This window comes from Megalobrama amblycephala, linkage group LG2 (assembly GCF_018812025.1).
Source record: "Megalobrama amblycephala isolate DHTTF-2021 linkage group LG2, ASM1881202v1, whole genome shotgun sequence".
Lineage (NCBI taxonomy): Eukaryota > Metazoa > Chordata > Actinopteri > Cypriniformes > Xenocyprididae > Megalobrama > Megalobrama amblycephala.
The window spans coordinates 2,953,066-2,969,055 of NC_063045.1; the positions used below are offsets into that span (position 1 = coordinate 2,953,066).

The window sequence follows — 15,990 nt, forward strand, 5'->3', positions numbered from 1 at the left end:
AAGGCAGTCGTTTCTGCAAATGAAATTAGTTAACACAAGTGCATGGCATTTTTACAGTAACATACTGTAGATTACAGTAAATCAACAGTACAATCAATCATAAATTACTGGCAACAGTGTTGCTTGTATTTTATTGTAAAAAAAAGCCTGGTAAGGTCTAACAGGGTGTTCAGATTTGAATGTAATATCTATGTCACGCTAAATGCACTCTGTCCTACCCACCTCTTCAATTCCAGTTTTCCTTTTTTTTAATCTTTTAAGTCTTTTTTTCATTTACGCATGGCTGACAAATGTGAATCACATTCAGTTTATTAATACAATTATATAAATCTTACCTGTTTCATTTATGTATGACTTACAAATATGTAGTTTATTAATTTGTTTATAAAACTATGTAATCCAAATGGATGGAAAATGTATATGTAATTCAAATACATAAACCTTAAGTTTGGAAAAAAATTGAGTTCATTAACTTCATAAATGTTACAGAACTGAAAGAAACCAGAGAACAGGAATGACCCTTTTAATGATTTTGCATGATTTGAATTAACATGACTCTGATTGTTTTTGTTGTACATAATTTTAAGTAAAGTAAGATTAATGTGTTATATGACCAGTCATGTAAGTAATTAATGATTTTAGGTAAATAGACAAAACTACATAAAATAAGGAATCAGTCAGAAGCCCAAAACCAAAGTGGTTATTTACATATGCATGTAAATAAAATGTTACACATTCTCTGTGGAAACAAACTAAAGTTGTATCAGGACACTCATCAGAGGAACAAGTAACAGCATCAGAGAAGCACACAGACAAGAAGCCTCAGAGACCTTCACTTGGTCTGGGACCCACTTATCTGTGAACAGGGAATATAATGCAATGCATTGAAATGTATTCATGTAGGAAACCATCATAAACATTTATTTACAAATATTAAAATAAATGAAATATTCACCTGTGTTCCCTTCAGATAACATCAGAGGACCCATGGATATAGAAGAGCTGTCATGGAAGTCCAGAGACCTGCTCTGTCTGTGATAATGTCTGGAGTTACAGTCCTGATAGTGAAAAGAGAGAAATCCAGCTGTGAATACCTGTTCAATATCACTGAACAAACATGAGACATGAGACATCCTCTCTGGAGTGCACAAAATCTCCAGCAGAGGGCAGCCAAAACATATATTTTAGCATCCTTGAACATTAAACCTCACCACCATGGACATTTAGAGCAAGTATTTCACTGTCAACACATAGATTAGTGTTTGATCAACAGGGGTTTATCAATGGTTCTTAAGCCTTTACATTTACATTAACCATCTCAAAACTCACTGTTGAGCAGCGGTTGCTTGACAGAAGGCAAAGGTGAACAGCACAGTGCAGGTAAAGCTTAGTGGAGTTTTCAGTGAAGATAAACATCCTGAAGGAGAAACGGCTGGATGTCGAGAGGCCGTTCTGCAGCAGCTCCACTGTGTCGTCATTTGGATTGGGACACCTGAGAATATCAAGTGCTTTCATTTGAAACAATTCAATAAAAGAACAATATCCTGTAGATCATCACACATTTACATTACATGTTCAAAAAATCTTGTGCTTTAGTTCTGACATACAAAAAGACAAAGTGTGTAAGGCGATCCTAAAAGTTATATGATTATTATTTATTCAGTAAAATGTTACATTGAGTTTAGGCTAAGCTTAAAAGACCAGAAGAAAAGCACTGGTTTACTCGTTAACAATGAGATCCCAGCGGAGGCTGTAATCAGGGTCATTGACAGGTGTAGCCCAACACGTGTCCATCACCAGGGCAAACTGGCGGCTATCGACCCCCTCAACACGAACTTCCACATGCATCTCCTGGTCGAGTTCTGCATCCACTGCACCAGTGAAGGGCCGGGTAAACTCATCATCCTCATATGGAATCATCCGAACCTGATATCTGCCTTCACCAGTGGGAAGAGTCTTGTGCACAACACTAATGAAGTAACAAGATCTATGTTAAAACTACTTGTAATGCATTTTGACATTTACTCAGCTGTGTGCAGTTTTAAACTATGACATTTTTTCTTCTATGGAACACAAAAGCAGAACATTTTAAGATTCCAAAAATGCAATGACAACATAAAAGTATCATTAAAATAGTCCATACTCATGCACTATATTTCAAATGTTCTGAATTCATGTGATATCTTTGTTTAAAGAACAGACCCAAAGTCATCATTGAAAATGTTGACATATGCACCCCAGACAGCAACATAGTGTCGGCTCAGATCCGGCCCAAATCTGGCCCGCATGGATTCCACACATACCAGATGTGGGCCGGATCTGGGCCAACACTATGTTGCTGTCTGGCGACTAGTTCTCTATGGTGGTTTCATAAGAAGTTAATCAGAGATGCAGGGATATGTGCAGGGATATTTTACTTCATCAGAAACATTTGTTCTTAAGTCTGACTGATCTGCTCCTAGTGCAAGCTACAGCATAATTTCAATAGCCTTGTAACACAGTGCATCTTTGAGTATGGAAGCCAGCTAGTAAGAGCTTTGCATGTATCCATGTGAGGTGGATGCGCTAACAAGGACGCTATAGAACACAGTCTCTAGAGTCAGTTGCCAGAACTGTGCAGGTAAACCTCACTCCCCTGCTCACAAGAGGCCCACTAGCAACTGACACCAGGGTCTTTAGCATCTTTGTTATCTCGCCTGCCTCCCATGCTGGTGGGCCCCGATTCTAGTGCCACTCGGGGTAGGACAAGTAGGACCGGAGTGGCTAAACTTGCATCTTTTCTGAAGCTTGAATGTCTCTATGAGGACTAACTGCATTACAATGTTTCCTACCTCCACAGATTTAATAAAGACATAGGGTTTGAACAACCTTAGGGTGATAAATCTAGAGCGTAAATAAAGGTACAATTGAAATCAAAATTTGTATTTGACTCGCACCTCTCCAGTGGGTTGATTTCCACATTCATGGAAAATGTTTGTGTTTGAGGATAAACACAGCTGAAAGAAAGCTTCAGGATCTTCTGTCTGCTGATGAGACCTTCTGACCTTGGTGTCCCCAGAATAAAGTTATCATAGATGAAATGAGTGCCATTAGCCTGCAGACAACAAATATATTGTTTTGTTAAAAATAACATCAGAACTTTTCCATGAAGAGATGCATCAATTTTAGTCAAAATCTTGATGATGCAAGAGTCGAGCACTCCAAGTCTACTCCAACACATCCCAAAGTTTATCATTTAGGTTAGGGTCAGGATTCAGAGCTGCCAATTTGTGTGTGAAAATGATTCTTTGTGCTCCCTCTGATCTAGAGGACTTCTTGGGTTCGAAAATCTGTACCCGACCCGAATCACTTCTTACCTGAACCTGACGTGCATAAATATTTTTTTTTAAAGAAAACCTGACCCAAGACATACTCGATAAAATTATCCAGAGACCGACCTGACTGGACCTTAAGGTAAACAGCATTGATGTGTCCACACCCTGCAGCCCCGCAGTCAGTCAGGAAAAATCCTGGTGTCCTGCTGACTGATTTGACTGCTGCTCCATTACTTTCATTTATATTTATATTCATTTGTATTTAGTTAAACTTCATATTATTGCCTGCCCAATGGATACAAGTTTGGATACAAGTTATTTCTGAGTTTGACTTTCAAATGTGACCAGTGGATTGGAAAAATAAACGTGATAGCTTGATAAAAATCTAATTGATAGCCTAGTAAATCATGGATTTGTGCTGTCTGCATTTACCAAATCTCCAGCAAAGGGCTTCTGCACACAAAAAAGAAAAGTCCTGCATGAACCTGCAGCGTAATGAAGCAAGTGGCTTTTCCTGTTGGATCTCATAGCTATAAGACTGATTTCTGTGTGCAAGGTTATAATTCATCACTGTATCCTCATAACATCCTATAACTTTTGGCACAATGTTATTTAGTTGACAATAAGATGATTAAGGTTTATTATTCAGGTGTTCTCAGGTCCACCTATAAACAGGGACTTTTATATACAAGTGAAATAATGGTGGAGAATGCGGGCACATGTTCCAGACTCTTTTGTGTGGAAGAGTGTTGTACACTCCCCCCACTGTCTTTTTGGGACTTTGAGAAAACTTAAGGGAGGTCTGTTTGGGCCCTTACTTTTGTTGTTAAAGATGTATCCATACAGACCTCCCTAAAGAGTCTCATAGAGATTCCCCAATGGTTAAATCAAACTCTTTTGGTTCGGGCATTACAAGTATTTGGATGGTGTAAATAAATTTAAATTTAAACCTACCACAAGATTTGTACCACAGATGTGTTCATCATTATCAAAATGGAATTCCACTCTCCCATTCTGGACTATTCCTTTGCAGCTGGGATCATTGAGGTGTAAGTGGTCAGCTGGAAAACCAGCCTCAAAGAGCTGACAGCGAGACACAGACATTGAGCCAGAGCTGCTTTCACAGGTTTCTGAGAAATCTGAGAGAATGAAAACAGAAGGTAATTAATGACTGGGGGTGGACATAGTATTTTTCACATTTTGTTGTGGAATGATACCAACCAAATGAGTCAGAATGTGGTTGTGATCTGTTAGGGTCCTTTTTACATAAACAGCCATAAACACCATTTTTCATCCCACACCTTTCGTTCTCAGAGCAGCTGAGTTCAGAACAAGGATTTTCATCAACTAGGGGGTGAAAAACAATAATTCTTATTTTTCTTCTATGCACTTCACCTCTGCTCTAGTATATTTCCTATTCTAGTTTTCTAATAAACCTTGCATTGTTCACTATGAATACTGTATTTGGAGCCATGTGAGCTCCTTAGCATGTGAAATGAGTACATAACATAGATAACAATAATCCTACAGATTGTTGTTGTGGTTTCAGCTGTAGTTTCTGAGGTTGTTTCAGTTGTGGTTGTCTCTGGAATGACAGTAGTATAGGTACTGTTTATGTTGCTTACATCTGGAAAAAAAAGAATAGAATATTGCATTAAAAATGATCTCTTACATAAACAAAATGCACATGTAATTAAATGTACCTGCACAGTATGCCAAACTGCATGTAGTTGGTCTCACAAACTCGTAGACAAAATATCCTCCTGGACAAGCTTTGACTTTAATGGGATTAGACTGGAAATAGCAGCAGTTATTGTCCCAGTGACCGCAGACATCTCGAGTGACCACTCCATCCTCAACAGTTGGATGTCCACCGTTCAGCCACAGTGGAGCATAAGTGCCACAACTATATTCAGAAACACATGTGTCTGGCATCTGAACGCTCTGACCCTCAATGAAGAGACGGTACCAACCGTCCCAGCTGACTGCAGTGTCACACATTATCTCAGAGGAATAATGATTGTTGGTGGCTCTCCATGGATCATCCAGGGCATAGTAGTTATAGCAGGGGTCAACAGGGGGAGCTGTTAGAAAAAAATGTTATGTATTTATTCACATAGTTGTAATAGTTGTGGTATGAATTTATAACTGCAGAGCACTCTATACTTGAGCTCCATTACAATCATTTTAAGTAAATTGTGTTTTCAGCAACAACAGTACATTACAAATATATATAAATATATGGAGAGCTATCAAACTCCTAGTCGATTCTTTTACCTTATATCCATGTACTTACATGCTACTAAGTAATTTCCTGCCTCTGAGGCCTGTAAACAGTTTGAGGATGTGAAAGGGCTTATGAAAGATTAAAAATACATTCTCTGTTTACCGTTTATTGCAAAGAGTTAATGCAGTAATTGGATTCAGTCTAGTGCCATGCAGAAAATGAGTCTTTACACAATTGTTGTCCTTTCCATATTCATTCTGTGAGCTGTTTTTCTTCTGTCTAATGTAATTTTACTCATCTTTACTAGAGAAATTCATTTTTTTCCACACCTTCATGTAATGGGTCAAAAAGGGGGGGAAAGTCGAAGATGCTTGTGAGGGTTTTATAAAGGAGTTAATACAATACCAGTGGTTGTGATTGGTGGAGTAATGGATTCTATAAATGGGATTGTCTCTGTTGTAGATTCTGGTGGGATGGACTCGTTTGTAGATTCTGTTATAGAAACATTTTTTTTCAACATCACTCATTTTTAAACAAAACAAAACAAAACAAAACAAAAAACCACAAAAGTAAATGAATGAAGTGCATATGAATGAATACCCACCTACACAGTAAGCCCCGCAAAATATTGGCTTTACAAACTCATAAACGTAGTAATCTCCTGGACAGGCTTTGACTCTTATAGGGTGGGATTTATAAGAACACCAGCCATCCACTGATGAAGCACGGCAGTCACTCCACACTGAAACACAGACCTGACGGGTGACCACTCCATCTTCCAGCTGTGGGTGAGGGCCGTTGAGCCACAGTGGATGATAAGTGCCACACCTGCCATAATTAACACATGATTCTGGCATGTGAGTATTTTCACCATTGTGGAACAGTCGGTACCAGCCATTCCACTCCACATTATAATCACATCTAGAGTTATAATAGTCAGTATAGTTGTCAGTGGCTCTCCAAGGCTCATCCAGACTGGTATAGTTGTAGCAGGGGTCGACACTTGGAGTAGAGAAAGGTACTATTTTGAAAAAGCAGAAAGAGAACATTATATATATATATATATATATAGAGAGAGAGAGAGAGAGAGAGAGAATTTTACAAAGTGTAAAGTAAGAGTTTACAGTAAAATTCATGACAAGAATGTCAAATATAAAGATTAAAGAAGGTACCTGCACAATATACAGGAGCAGGGATTGAAATCCTTGGCCTGGTAAATTTGTAGACATAATAATTTCCAGGACAAGCTTTGACTTGGATTGGGTTGGAGCTGTAGCGACTGCACTGATATTCGCGAGAGCCGTAAATTTCACGAGTAACAACTCCATCTTCTATCCGAGGATGAGAGCCACCAAGCCACAGAGAACTAAAACCTCCACATGACATGTAATAAAAACACCACTCAGGCATCTGAGCACTTGATCCATCAATGAAGAGTCGATACCAGCCATCCCATTCTACACGAGTGTCATCATGATCAGATATGTATCCATACCAAGACCAGTAATTGAGTGTGCTTCGCCAGGAGTTATCAAGTATGTTGTAGTTATTGCATGGGTCATAATCTATGTTAGAGAGATCAAAACAAAGAACTTTATGAGGGCAAATTTGAACAACTCAAACATAGTAATAATCATGAGGAACTAGGGATGTGCATGAAGCCAAATACCTTATTTGGAAAGGCACGAATAATGGCTTCAAAATGAATAACAAGTTCTACCAAGTAATAGAAAAAAAAACATATTCAGGAGACACAGTCACTTCCTTGTATTTGCTGGATAACAGGTGAGCCAGGGGATAGCACAATATTATATATAAACCTTTAAAGTCACTGTGCAATAATGAGCGTGTGAGTGTAAACACATATTAATGAACTGAGCCATGATGCTGTTTCCATGCATCTCTCAGAAATCAGGCATGGCAAACGTAATATAGGCTAAAATAAACACTACATCATATACGTTTTCTACTGAATGCACAGTAATTTCATAGTGTTAAATTAACACCGCTCTGTGTTCATACCACCAGCTGGGTGTTAAAAGTAACACTTAGGCAGTGTTAGAGTTAATTAGATGCTTAAGTGATTTATTGAGAGATGATTGTGTGATTATTACAGACACCTGATGATAACGAGCATAATCACTGAAGGAAAGAGAAACACAAGAACTACAACTGACTTCAGGCACAGCCTTAGATGAAATCAACTGGAAAGACATTAAATCTCTATTACAAACCAGACTGACTTTATTTCTGTCATTTGTCTACATTTCATTTTGAGAATTAACAGAGGTTTAGATGTTGTTTTTTATGTTTGGTCATCATTATTGTGATCAGTGTTTAATTTAGTTGGGCAGTTTGGCTCTTTGCTTGTATATCAGTTTATATAAAAATATAAAATACTGAATCATGGTTAAAACAGTCTTCTCAATAAATTTTAACTTCTGTTTTTATCAAATACAGCCATTTGTACTGTACATGACATGATTGTGTAAATGTGATGCTACATGTTCAAGCATAAAAGGTGCATTTTTTAAACTGTAGAGTAGAATCATTGCAAAAACTTACTCAAGATGATGCTGGATACAGTGATTATGTCTGGACTCACAGTGGAAATCACCTGTGAAATCGTGCTGACATCTTATATATAAAAAAATTAAAAATAAATAAAAATTAAAAAAAAAAAAAAAATCCAAAGAAACAAAGTAAGTCATGACTGAAATAATTTAAAAATGTTTGAAATACTTTAAAAGTTAAAATAAAAAAAGGCTGAAAAGCACAGTACCTGTGCAGTATCCGGCACACTGGAATTGTGGATTCACAAGTTCATAGACATAGTAATTGCCTGGGCACGCTTTCACTCTGATGGGTTTTGAGTTGTATTCACAGCAGCCTCCCCAATGATAACTACCACAGACCTCCCTGATCACCACTCCATCCTCTATCTGAGGGTGAGGATCATTGAGCCACAGATTATAGTATGTGTTGCAGCTAAATGAACTAACACAGGTCTCTGGCATCCGGATGTCCATCCCATTGTAGAAAAGCCGGTACCAGCCATTCCAGGAGAAAGAGTAATCACAAAAGTAAGCTCCACTTTCATTGTTGGCTCTCCAGGGACGATCCAGAGACTCATAGTTGTAGCAGGGATCACTGCTGATGTTTTTGAAAGCAACTGTCATAGACAAAAGAGATCTTTGTAAACACTGTCAAAATACCCAGATAGCAAGCAATGATCGAAACAATGTTAATGTGTCAACGTTAACCACATTGAATCAATATCACTTTTGCACCCGCAATTAATGTTGAAATTTCAACCAAAAATCAATGGTAATGGCATTGAATCACTGTTACAACCTGAGGTTGGTTCAACATCATGCTTGTACTCTCAGAAAATGAAACTTAAAGCCACACAGCCTGTAGATCGTACCTGCACAATATGTAGGTCTAGAGACTGATGTGTTGGGTTTGACAAATTCATAGACATAATAATCTCCTGGACAGGCTTTGACTCGGATGGACATGGATCTGTAGGCGCCACACTGACGGGAATACCCTGACCACCACCATGAATGAGTTCCCACAACTTCAAGGGTCACCACTCCATCCTCAAGTGTTGGATGAGAACCATTGAGATACAGTCCAGTTTCACCACCACATTGCATATAACTCACACACCACTCCGACATCTGGGCACTTTCTCCATTCAAATAGAGCCGATACCATCCACTCCATTCAACAAGGGTGTCATCACGTCCATAGTACTGGCTTTGCCGTATGTCTCTCCAGGAATCATCAAGAGTGTTATAATCATAGCATGGATCAGAGATGGAAGTCGTAGGTTCTGAGACAGACAACAGACAGTCGATGATACTTAGTTATTTTTTCTCCTCAGTATTCCTTATTTCCTTGTACTTGCTGGACTGTAGAATTTATCTGTATTAGGCTTGTTATAGTAGCACCTGTTTCTATTTGAACAGCAAGTTTTTTTTTTTTTTTTTTTTTCAAAAATCAGTAGAGTGGCTTTGAATAATTTTTAAAAATAAATGCTTATTGATAAGGTGAAAATAATGTTTAACAGTTTAATGTTTCATATTTTTAATGTTTTACTTAAAAAACATCTACTATCATGTCTCTTTAGGTGGTTTTCAGGTCCTGCTGTTCCTGCTCTGACCACTCGGTGATGTCAAAGTTTTGCTGTCAATCATGGATCATCACACTTGCTACTCCACCCATCTCACCTGTTCAGCTGCATTTCTCAAAAGCATTGTATGCCTAAAACCCTATTTAGACAGGATTAGTTTTACATGAAGAGGTGGGGCAAAGTAATTATTACCTGAGCTTCTCAGTGATTTTAATCCCGTCCGAATGTGCCATCTCAGAAATCATTACGAACTAAGTCAGTAAAAATTATGACGACTTTTACCTTCTGTAATAACGACCGGAAAAATTACATCAGGTAATGCTAATCCCGTATGAACAGACCAGAAAATATTTAGTAAATATTCCATCATTTCCTGTTTAAAAAATGTTTTTCAAGAGTAGAGGTACATAAAGAAGCATTCAGTTGAATTGTAGTTGGTGGGACAAGTCTGTGGCAAACCTTAAGTGTTTTTTGCATAGCATTCAGATAAAAAAGCAACTCGAGGTTAGAGGCACAAAACTTCTTTTAGCTTTAGGTAAGTGCCAATTACCAACACAATCAGAATTTAATTAAATTTTTTAATAAATTGTTCATATATATCAGCAACGTAAGATGCATCTCATGCAAAGTGGCAATTAGAGATTAGAAATCTGCTGCAACTCAATTCAATCATATTAAGTTCAGCTTACTACAATGAAATGTTGAGTTCACACATTTTTTTTTTCTATTAAGTACAATGAACGTTCATTATTATATGAGTGAAACAAACTCATTTAATTTTTTATTAATTTCACTGTTCGGTTTTACAGTGCAGTAGCAGCAGCAAAATAAAGAAAACAAACATGATGTGTGATCTGCAGTCTCTTTCTCAATGAAGTCCATTCTGATAGTCGTTACAAATGAACTGTACCTAATGTGAATACTTATCACACAAACATGAGACATATGTCTAAATAAACGTTGAAATGTCAGGTTTTAAATAATGTAAGTCAAATCGAAATGGAATTGACTTACAATTTTCTATTACAAGCCCATGATTGTAGCGCACAGACCAAAACACCTTGGTTAAATACAGCAGTTAAAATGTATTATTTGTGTCTAGGGTCTTCAGATGACTATAAAAAAATTATAATTTCTTGAAATTATGTAATAGATCTCAGTTTCATATTACATATTATAGATATTTTAGCCTAATAAGAAAGGTTTTTTTATTAGGATTTTTTAGTGAAGAATGTCAAACATTTACTCAAGTCACCTATATCATAATTTATTTAGTAACTTCTTACTTTTCAAATCAAATACATAAGCACCTTAAAGTTACAACTGCGTGATGTAACCACTTTATAAATTTATGCTGCAAAAACTGTAAAAAAATGATCATTAAGTTGACAACAATGTTTTTTCATTAACACACACACAAAAATAACTTTAAGCCAGTTTAATGTGATTTATGTTGAAATGACTTAAACAGCCAAGTTGATTGTGCTTAAATATTTATTTATTCATTAATTAATTAATTTTTCAACAGTGCTCTGGTAAGGGTAGTTTTGTACATTAAAGGAGATTAACAGGAGATTAAATAAAGTGCAAGAATGATTGTACCTGTTGTTTGTCCATTGGTTATTTCACCTGTTAAATACACAGTATAGATTTAATATCGTGAAGATATTAAGCCATTTTACATGACAGATTTTAAACACTCACCATTAATCAGCAGCAGTAGTGACACACACAGTGAGATTAGAAACCTCATTATGACAAACAGCACCTGCACATGAAAAAAATCTTATTTTAATTATATTCTTTGTGCATATTTGTAAAAACAACTTAATTTTTTTGCATTAAAAGTCATTTGAGCTCAAAAGGTAAAATGAAGAGAAAAATAGCTTTACCTGCTGCTTCAGATCAAACTCAGAGAGATTCTCTCTTCAGCAGCTCAATGCAGTGATGCTGATCTGCAGATCTCACAGTCTTATCAGTGCTTTAATAAATGTGGGTGGACTTTCACTAAAAACAGATGTAATTTCTCAACAATAGCTTAAACAGGTTTTTCATGTGACATAAGTTGTTTGTCACATTACATGTCAACACATTGTTTCTTTGCATAGACCTATCATTTAGAAAGACATTCTTCCATTCTGTGCTTGAATAGATGAATGGAGATGGAATGAAAATGAGTTGGTTTGTTTTATTTAGCATTTTTTTCTCCCAAATCAGCTTCACAAAAAAGTACCTTGAAACACTCTTTGAGTGATCAAAATCAATGCTTATTAATGTAATAATTACATGTATACATTTTGCAGATGCTTTTATCCACAACTTACACTGAACTCAAGGTACACTTCTGCTTTTCCGGAGAATCGAATGCATGATCTTGGCATTGCTAGTGCAATGTTCGGCTGTCTGAGCTACAGGAAATTCTTTGTTTTCATAATGTGTTTAACCATTAATTAATTAATGCTATGTATTAGTCCATAAGACTGGGAGTAATCAACAAGCTTTTGTACTGAGAACATTTTCCAGACATTCAGTTTTGTTTAATGGGAATATTACAATTTGCAAAACATGCAGGATCAACAAATGCCACAGCATTTTAGTAGTATTAAATTTGCTTCAACTTTCCTTAACCTTTCTGTTTACCCAGACTTGATGGTCAGGTTTGTTGTCATTTTTATGTAATTGAAATGAAATGAAGCATGGGTCTTTGAGGAAAACATCAGACTGATTTCTGCAAAGCAGAAAATACCATAATTCATATAATGCATATTGTGCACTCAGCATAAAAATACAGAGATATGATTTTTTTGGTCCATATCGCCCAGCCCTATGTCCAAGCCAGACAGTCAGTTTCAGTTTCTCTTTGCTTAAAAATAAAACCCAAACAATACAAGAACTTTTTTGGTTATTTGAACAATAGCTAAGCCTCACCCGGTCTTATCTTCTATTAAAGAGAAATTCAACTGGTGCACCGACATTCTTTCTTGAAAAAAGAAACACACCACTTATGCATTTTATAGTATCAACACTATGGAGAACAAGCAAAACAACTGCAAAGATTTAAAAAAAAAAAAAAAAAAAAAAAAAGATCAAGAAGATCAGAGGAAAAATTGCAAATCTCTTCTCTTAATTATTACTGAAAGTGAATGATTATAAAAATCAGACAATAAAGCCACATTCCTTACACAAACATAAATACCTGTGTTATTCTTACTGCATTTTCAAGTCCCCATCATATGTGCTTTGAAATAATGGGGGAAAATATTCTAGGTGATTCTTTAGTTTTTATTAATTGAAATGTTTTAAAGATAAACATGCTTTTTTGGAATATAATAATAACATTGTTTAAAATGTAAATCAATTAGAAAGCTAAACCTAACCAGTTTCAGTCCCTCTGAAACATTACATCCGATTTAATCAAATTACTTCATCAATTCAAGAAAAGTTTAAAACTATCAAAATGTCTTCATGTAAGTGAACTGTTAATCTCTTAATGAGATTTTGTACCTTATTCATGGACCAAATCATTTTGTTCTTCTGAAAGTCTATTATAGAAATACTTCCTTAAGCTGCAAAACAAAAGCATTTTTTAAGTTATCCAGCTGAAAAGAAGCAAAGGACAGAAATAATCTTTTAATGTTTGCTTTCAGTAAACATGAATCTGATTGTCGTTGTTACTGTAACTCATCTTCTTGAGTAAAATAAGATAGATATATAATTTGTGTAAATGATAAAGTAATTTATTTGAATGTAAGAACACATGAGATAAGAAAACAATCAGTGACACATTTATTGAAATGGAATCAGACAATATTACGTAAATTTGCATATTTTTGTGGTGATAAATTAAATTGTATCAGGACACTCATCAGAGGAACAAGTAACAGCATCAGAGAAACACACAGACAAGAAGTTTTGCTATGGTTATGCCTGACATTTACACTACGCCGGCATTTTCAAGGATCGAGACTTTCAAAAATGCTGCAGACCCCGTTTTAGTGTGAAAACACCGGGGTTGCGTTTCACTATAAACTGACTTTTGAAAACAAGGGCGTGGCTGGCCATGTTCGCTCTGTGTATCCTTGACGACCATGTAAACAATAACATGGAGACTGAACTGCAATCTTTGCTGGCTTTGTTGTCATTTTAGCAGCCATTGTGCAGTTAAACTCTGCTTTTTTTTAACACTGCAGCTACCTACATGCGCAAGAGGCAACTGTTTACAACTGTTTACCCAGTGTGCGTTTTCAGTCGTGTAGTGTAGACGGAGATCGTTTCTGAAACGCTGTGGAAACGCCAGTGGAGACGAGGATCGTTTTCATTTTAAAACGCCATTTTAAAACTAAAATGCATTACTTTAAACAGGGCCTTTGATTAACAATTCAGTATTCTTAGAACATTGATTTGTAACATTCCAAGAACATAAAAATGTCCAGTTTCCTTAATGTTAGTAGAATGTTATTTAAAGGTTAGTATGAAACATTCTTTCAATCATTCAAACGACTGCTGTGAACAAACACTGAAAGAAAGAGAAATAAGAACACAAACTTTGTTTCCTTGATGTAAGATAAGACTCAGTCAGGGACGTTGGAACTATATTGTGAGAGGGGGGGCGGGATTCTTCTTTGGGGGGGGGGGGGGGGGGGGCTACTGTTATATTATCTGTGCGTATACATAATATAGATTTTAATAGCTTGATGCTCTTTCGGTGCATAGGACAGACCTACCCGCAATCGCTCTCCATGGTTCTGACCAAAGAAGAGCGTTTTGGAATCTCCATTACGCATGAAACGCATCATACCTGGGCTGCGTTTCCCGATAACATTGTCTCTTAGCGCGCTACGAAGACTCTTAAGGCATAACTTAATTAAAGGTATACTACCACTAAAGGTATATCATTGCTAGGCGTCTTCAGGGCTATCATCCACTCACGAGGCATAGGCGCTGAAAGGCAGAGGCGCTGGCGCCCTCCTAGCAACGGCGCTGTTTTTGGTAAAACATGATTTTGACGACTTCATTAAGTTTTGTTTTATATAAAACTCTTTTTAAAAGATATTCGTTTTGTATAAATTGTATCTTAATTTTGATCAATGTTTTATCAATCAATTGCCCGTATTTAATAAATAAGAAGCAAATATATGGCAGACAATGTAATAACCTTAGTGTAATTGACAGAATTACTAAAAAATATTTTGCTAGCTAAAAGTTAAAGATTTTTTTTGTGTCACGCATGCATGCATGTCTATTTCCCTCATATTAAATATAAAACGCATGTGAACTGATATGTTTCCAATGTCTGGACTCCTTTATTAATGGAGCATATAAACAGACGTTTCAATATATTGGTATTAAATGCATTTTCTGAGAATTTATATTTAAAGTTTTTACTGCAAATGTCGAAATGCGCGCTCTTTGGTCCATCAGTGCTTGAGTCACTGATCACATTAGAATAAAATATCTCATAATAAAATACAAAATTGACTGATTTATGAATGTATATGCATAGTTCTCATCAGTCGGAAATACAGATAAACGCTTTCATTTGTTATATTTTTGATCCTGAAAGAAAACAGAACAACAAAAGAGCGAATCATAGGCCTACATGGAGTCTGTACGTGTTAAGCCTCGTTTACACTGCACGCGTGTGCGGCGCGTTACGGCTGCGACGCGGCTACCGAAGCTGATTCGCGGCCACTCTCGTGTTTACATCAGCCGCGCCGCGGTGCGTTTGAGAAGCGTCCCAGAAGCTCGCCGCGCCACTTCGCTAAAGATAGGCGCCTCGCCTATTTTTGACGGACGCCGCGTCAAAGACGCGCAGCTCAAATACAAAATAAAGTCAAAATAATCACCCTGAGTAAACTCCTGCTCATATTTCGCATCACTACGATGCCAGAAACTGACAACAAGAGATTCGAAGTTGAAAAACTTGAAATTTCTTTGTTTTTGTTGTCCATAACTGGAATTTTAAGTGTATTAACTTCATCTGTATGGCTACAGCAAAATAAAGTATGGCATAGCAATAAACACAATAAAACCGGACAAAATAAAACAATTTAGCCATTAAAAACACGAAAAAAATCAATGAAAAAAACGTCAGACATGCAAATCTCGTGGTATCGGGAATCCAGCCGCTTCGCTTCTGAAATGCTTCTGGTGTGAGTTGACACCGCTCAGAAGACGGAACAAAACCTTGCCGGAGCCGTAATGCAACGCACACGCGTGCAGTGTAAACGAGGCTTTATGCTTCTTACGCGGACTTTTGTGACTCAGTTTTGAACTGGTGTCAAGGCACAATGAATGAAATGCACAAA

At 36.7% G+C, this 15,990-nt stretch overlaps 1 protein-coding gene across 1 annotated transcript; it reads right to left on the minus strand.

The window, feature by feature from the left end:
* Nucleotides 1-511: 511 nt before the first annotated feature.
* LOC125263175 lies at nt 512-12,405 on the minus strand. The gene is made up of 18 exons (XM_048182095.1): nt 11,575-12,405; nt 11,387-11,450; nt 11,285-11,311; nt 8,969-9,382; nt 8,324-8,713; nt 8,107-8,178; nt 6,714-7,106; nt 6,146-6,562; nt 5,947-6,033; nt 5,018-5,398; nt 4,843-4,941; nt 4,536-4,661; nt 4,269-4,453; nt 2,937-3,094; nt 1,724-1,969; nt 1,330-1,492; nt 956-1,058; nt 512-856 (listed from the first exon to the last, which is right to left on the minus strand). Exons 2-18 carry the CDS (start codon nt 11,433-11,435, stop codon nt 753-755), a joined length of 3,414 nt encoding a protein of 1,137 aa, XP_048038052.1. The 5' UTR covers nt 11,436-11,450; nt 11,575-12,405; the 3' UTR covers nt 512-752.
* Between the last annotated feature and the right edge of the window lie 3,585 nt (nt 12,406-15,990).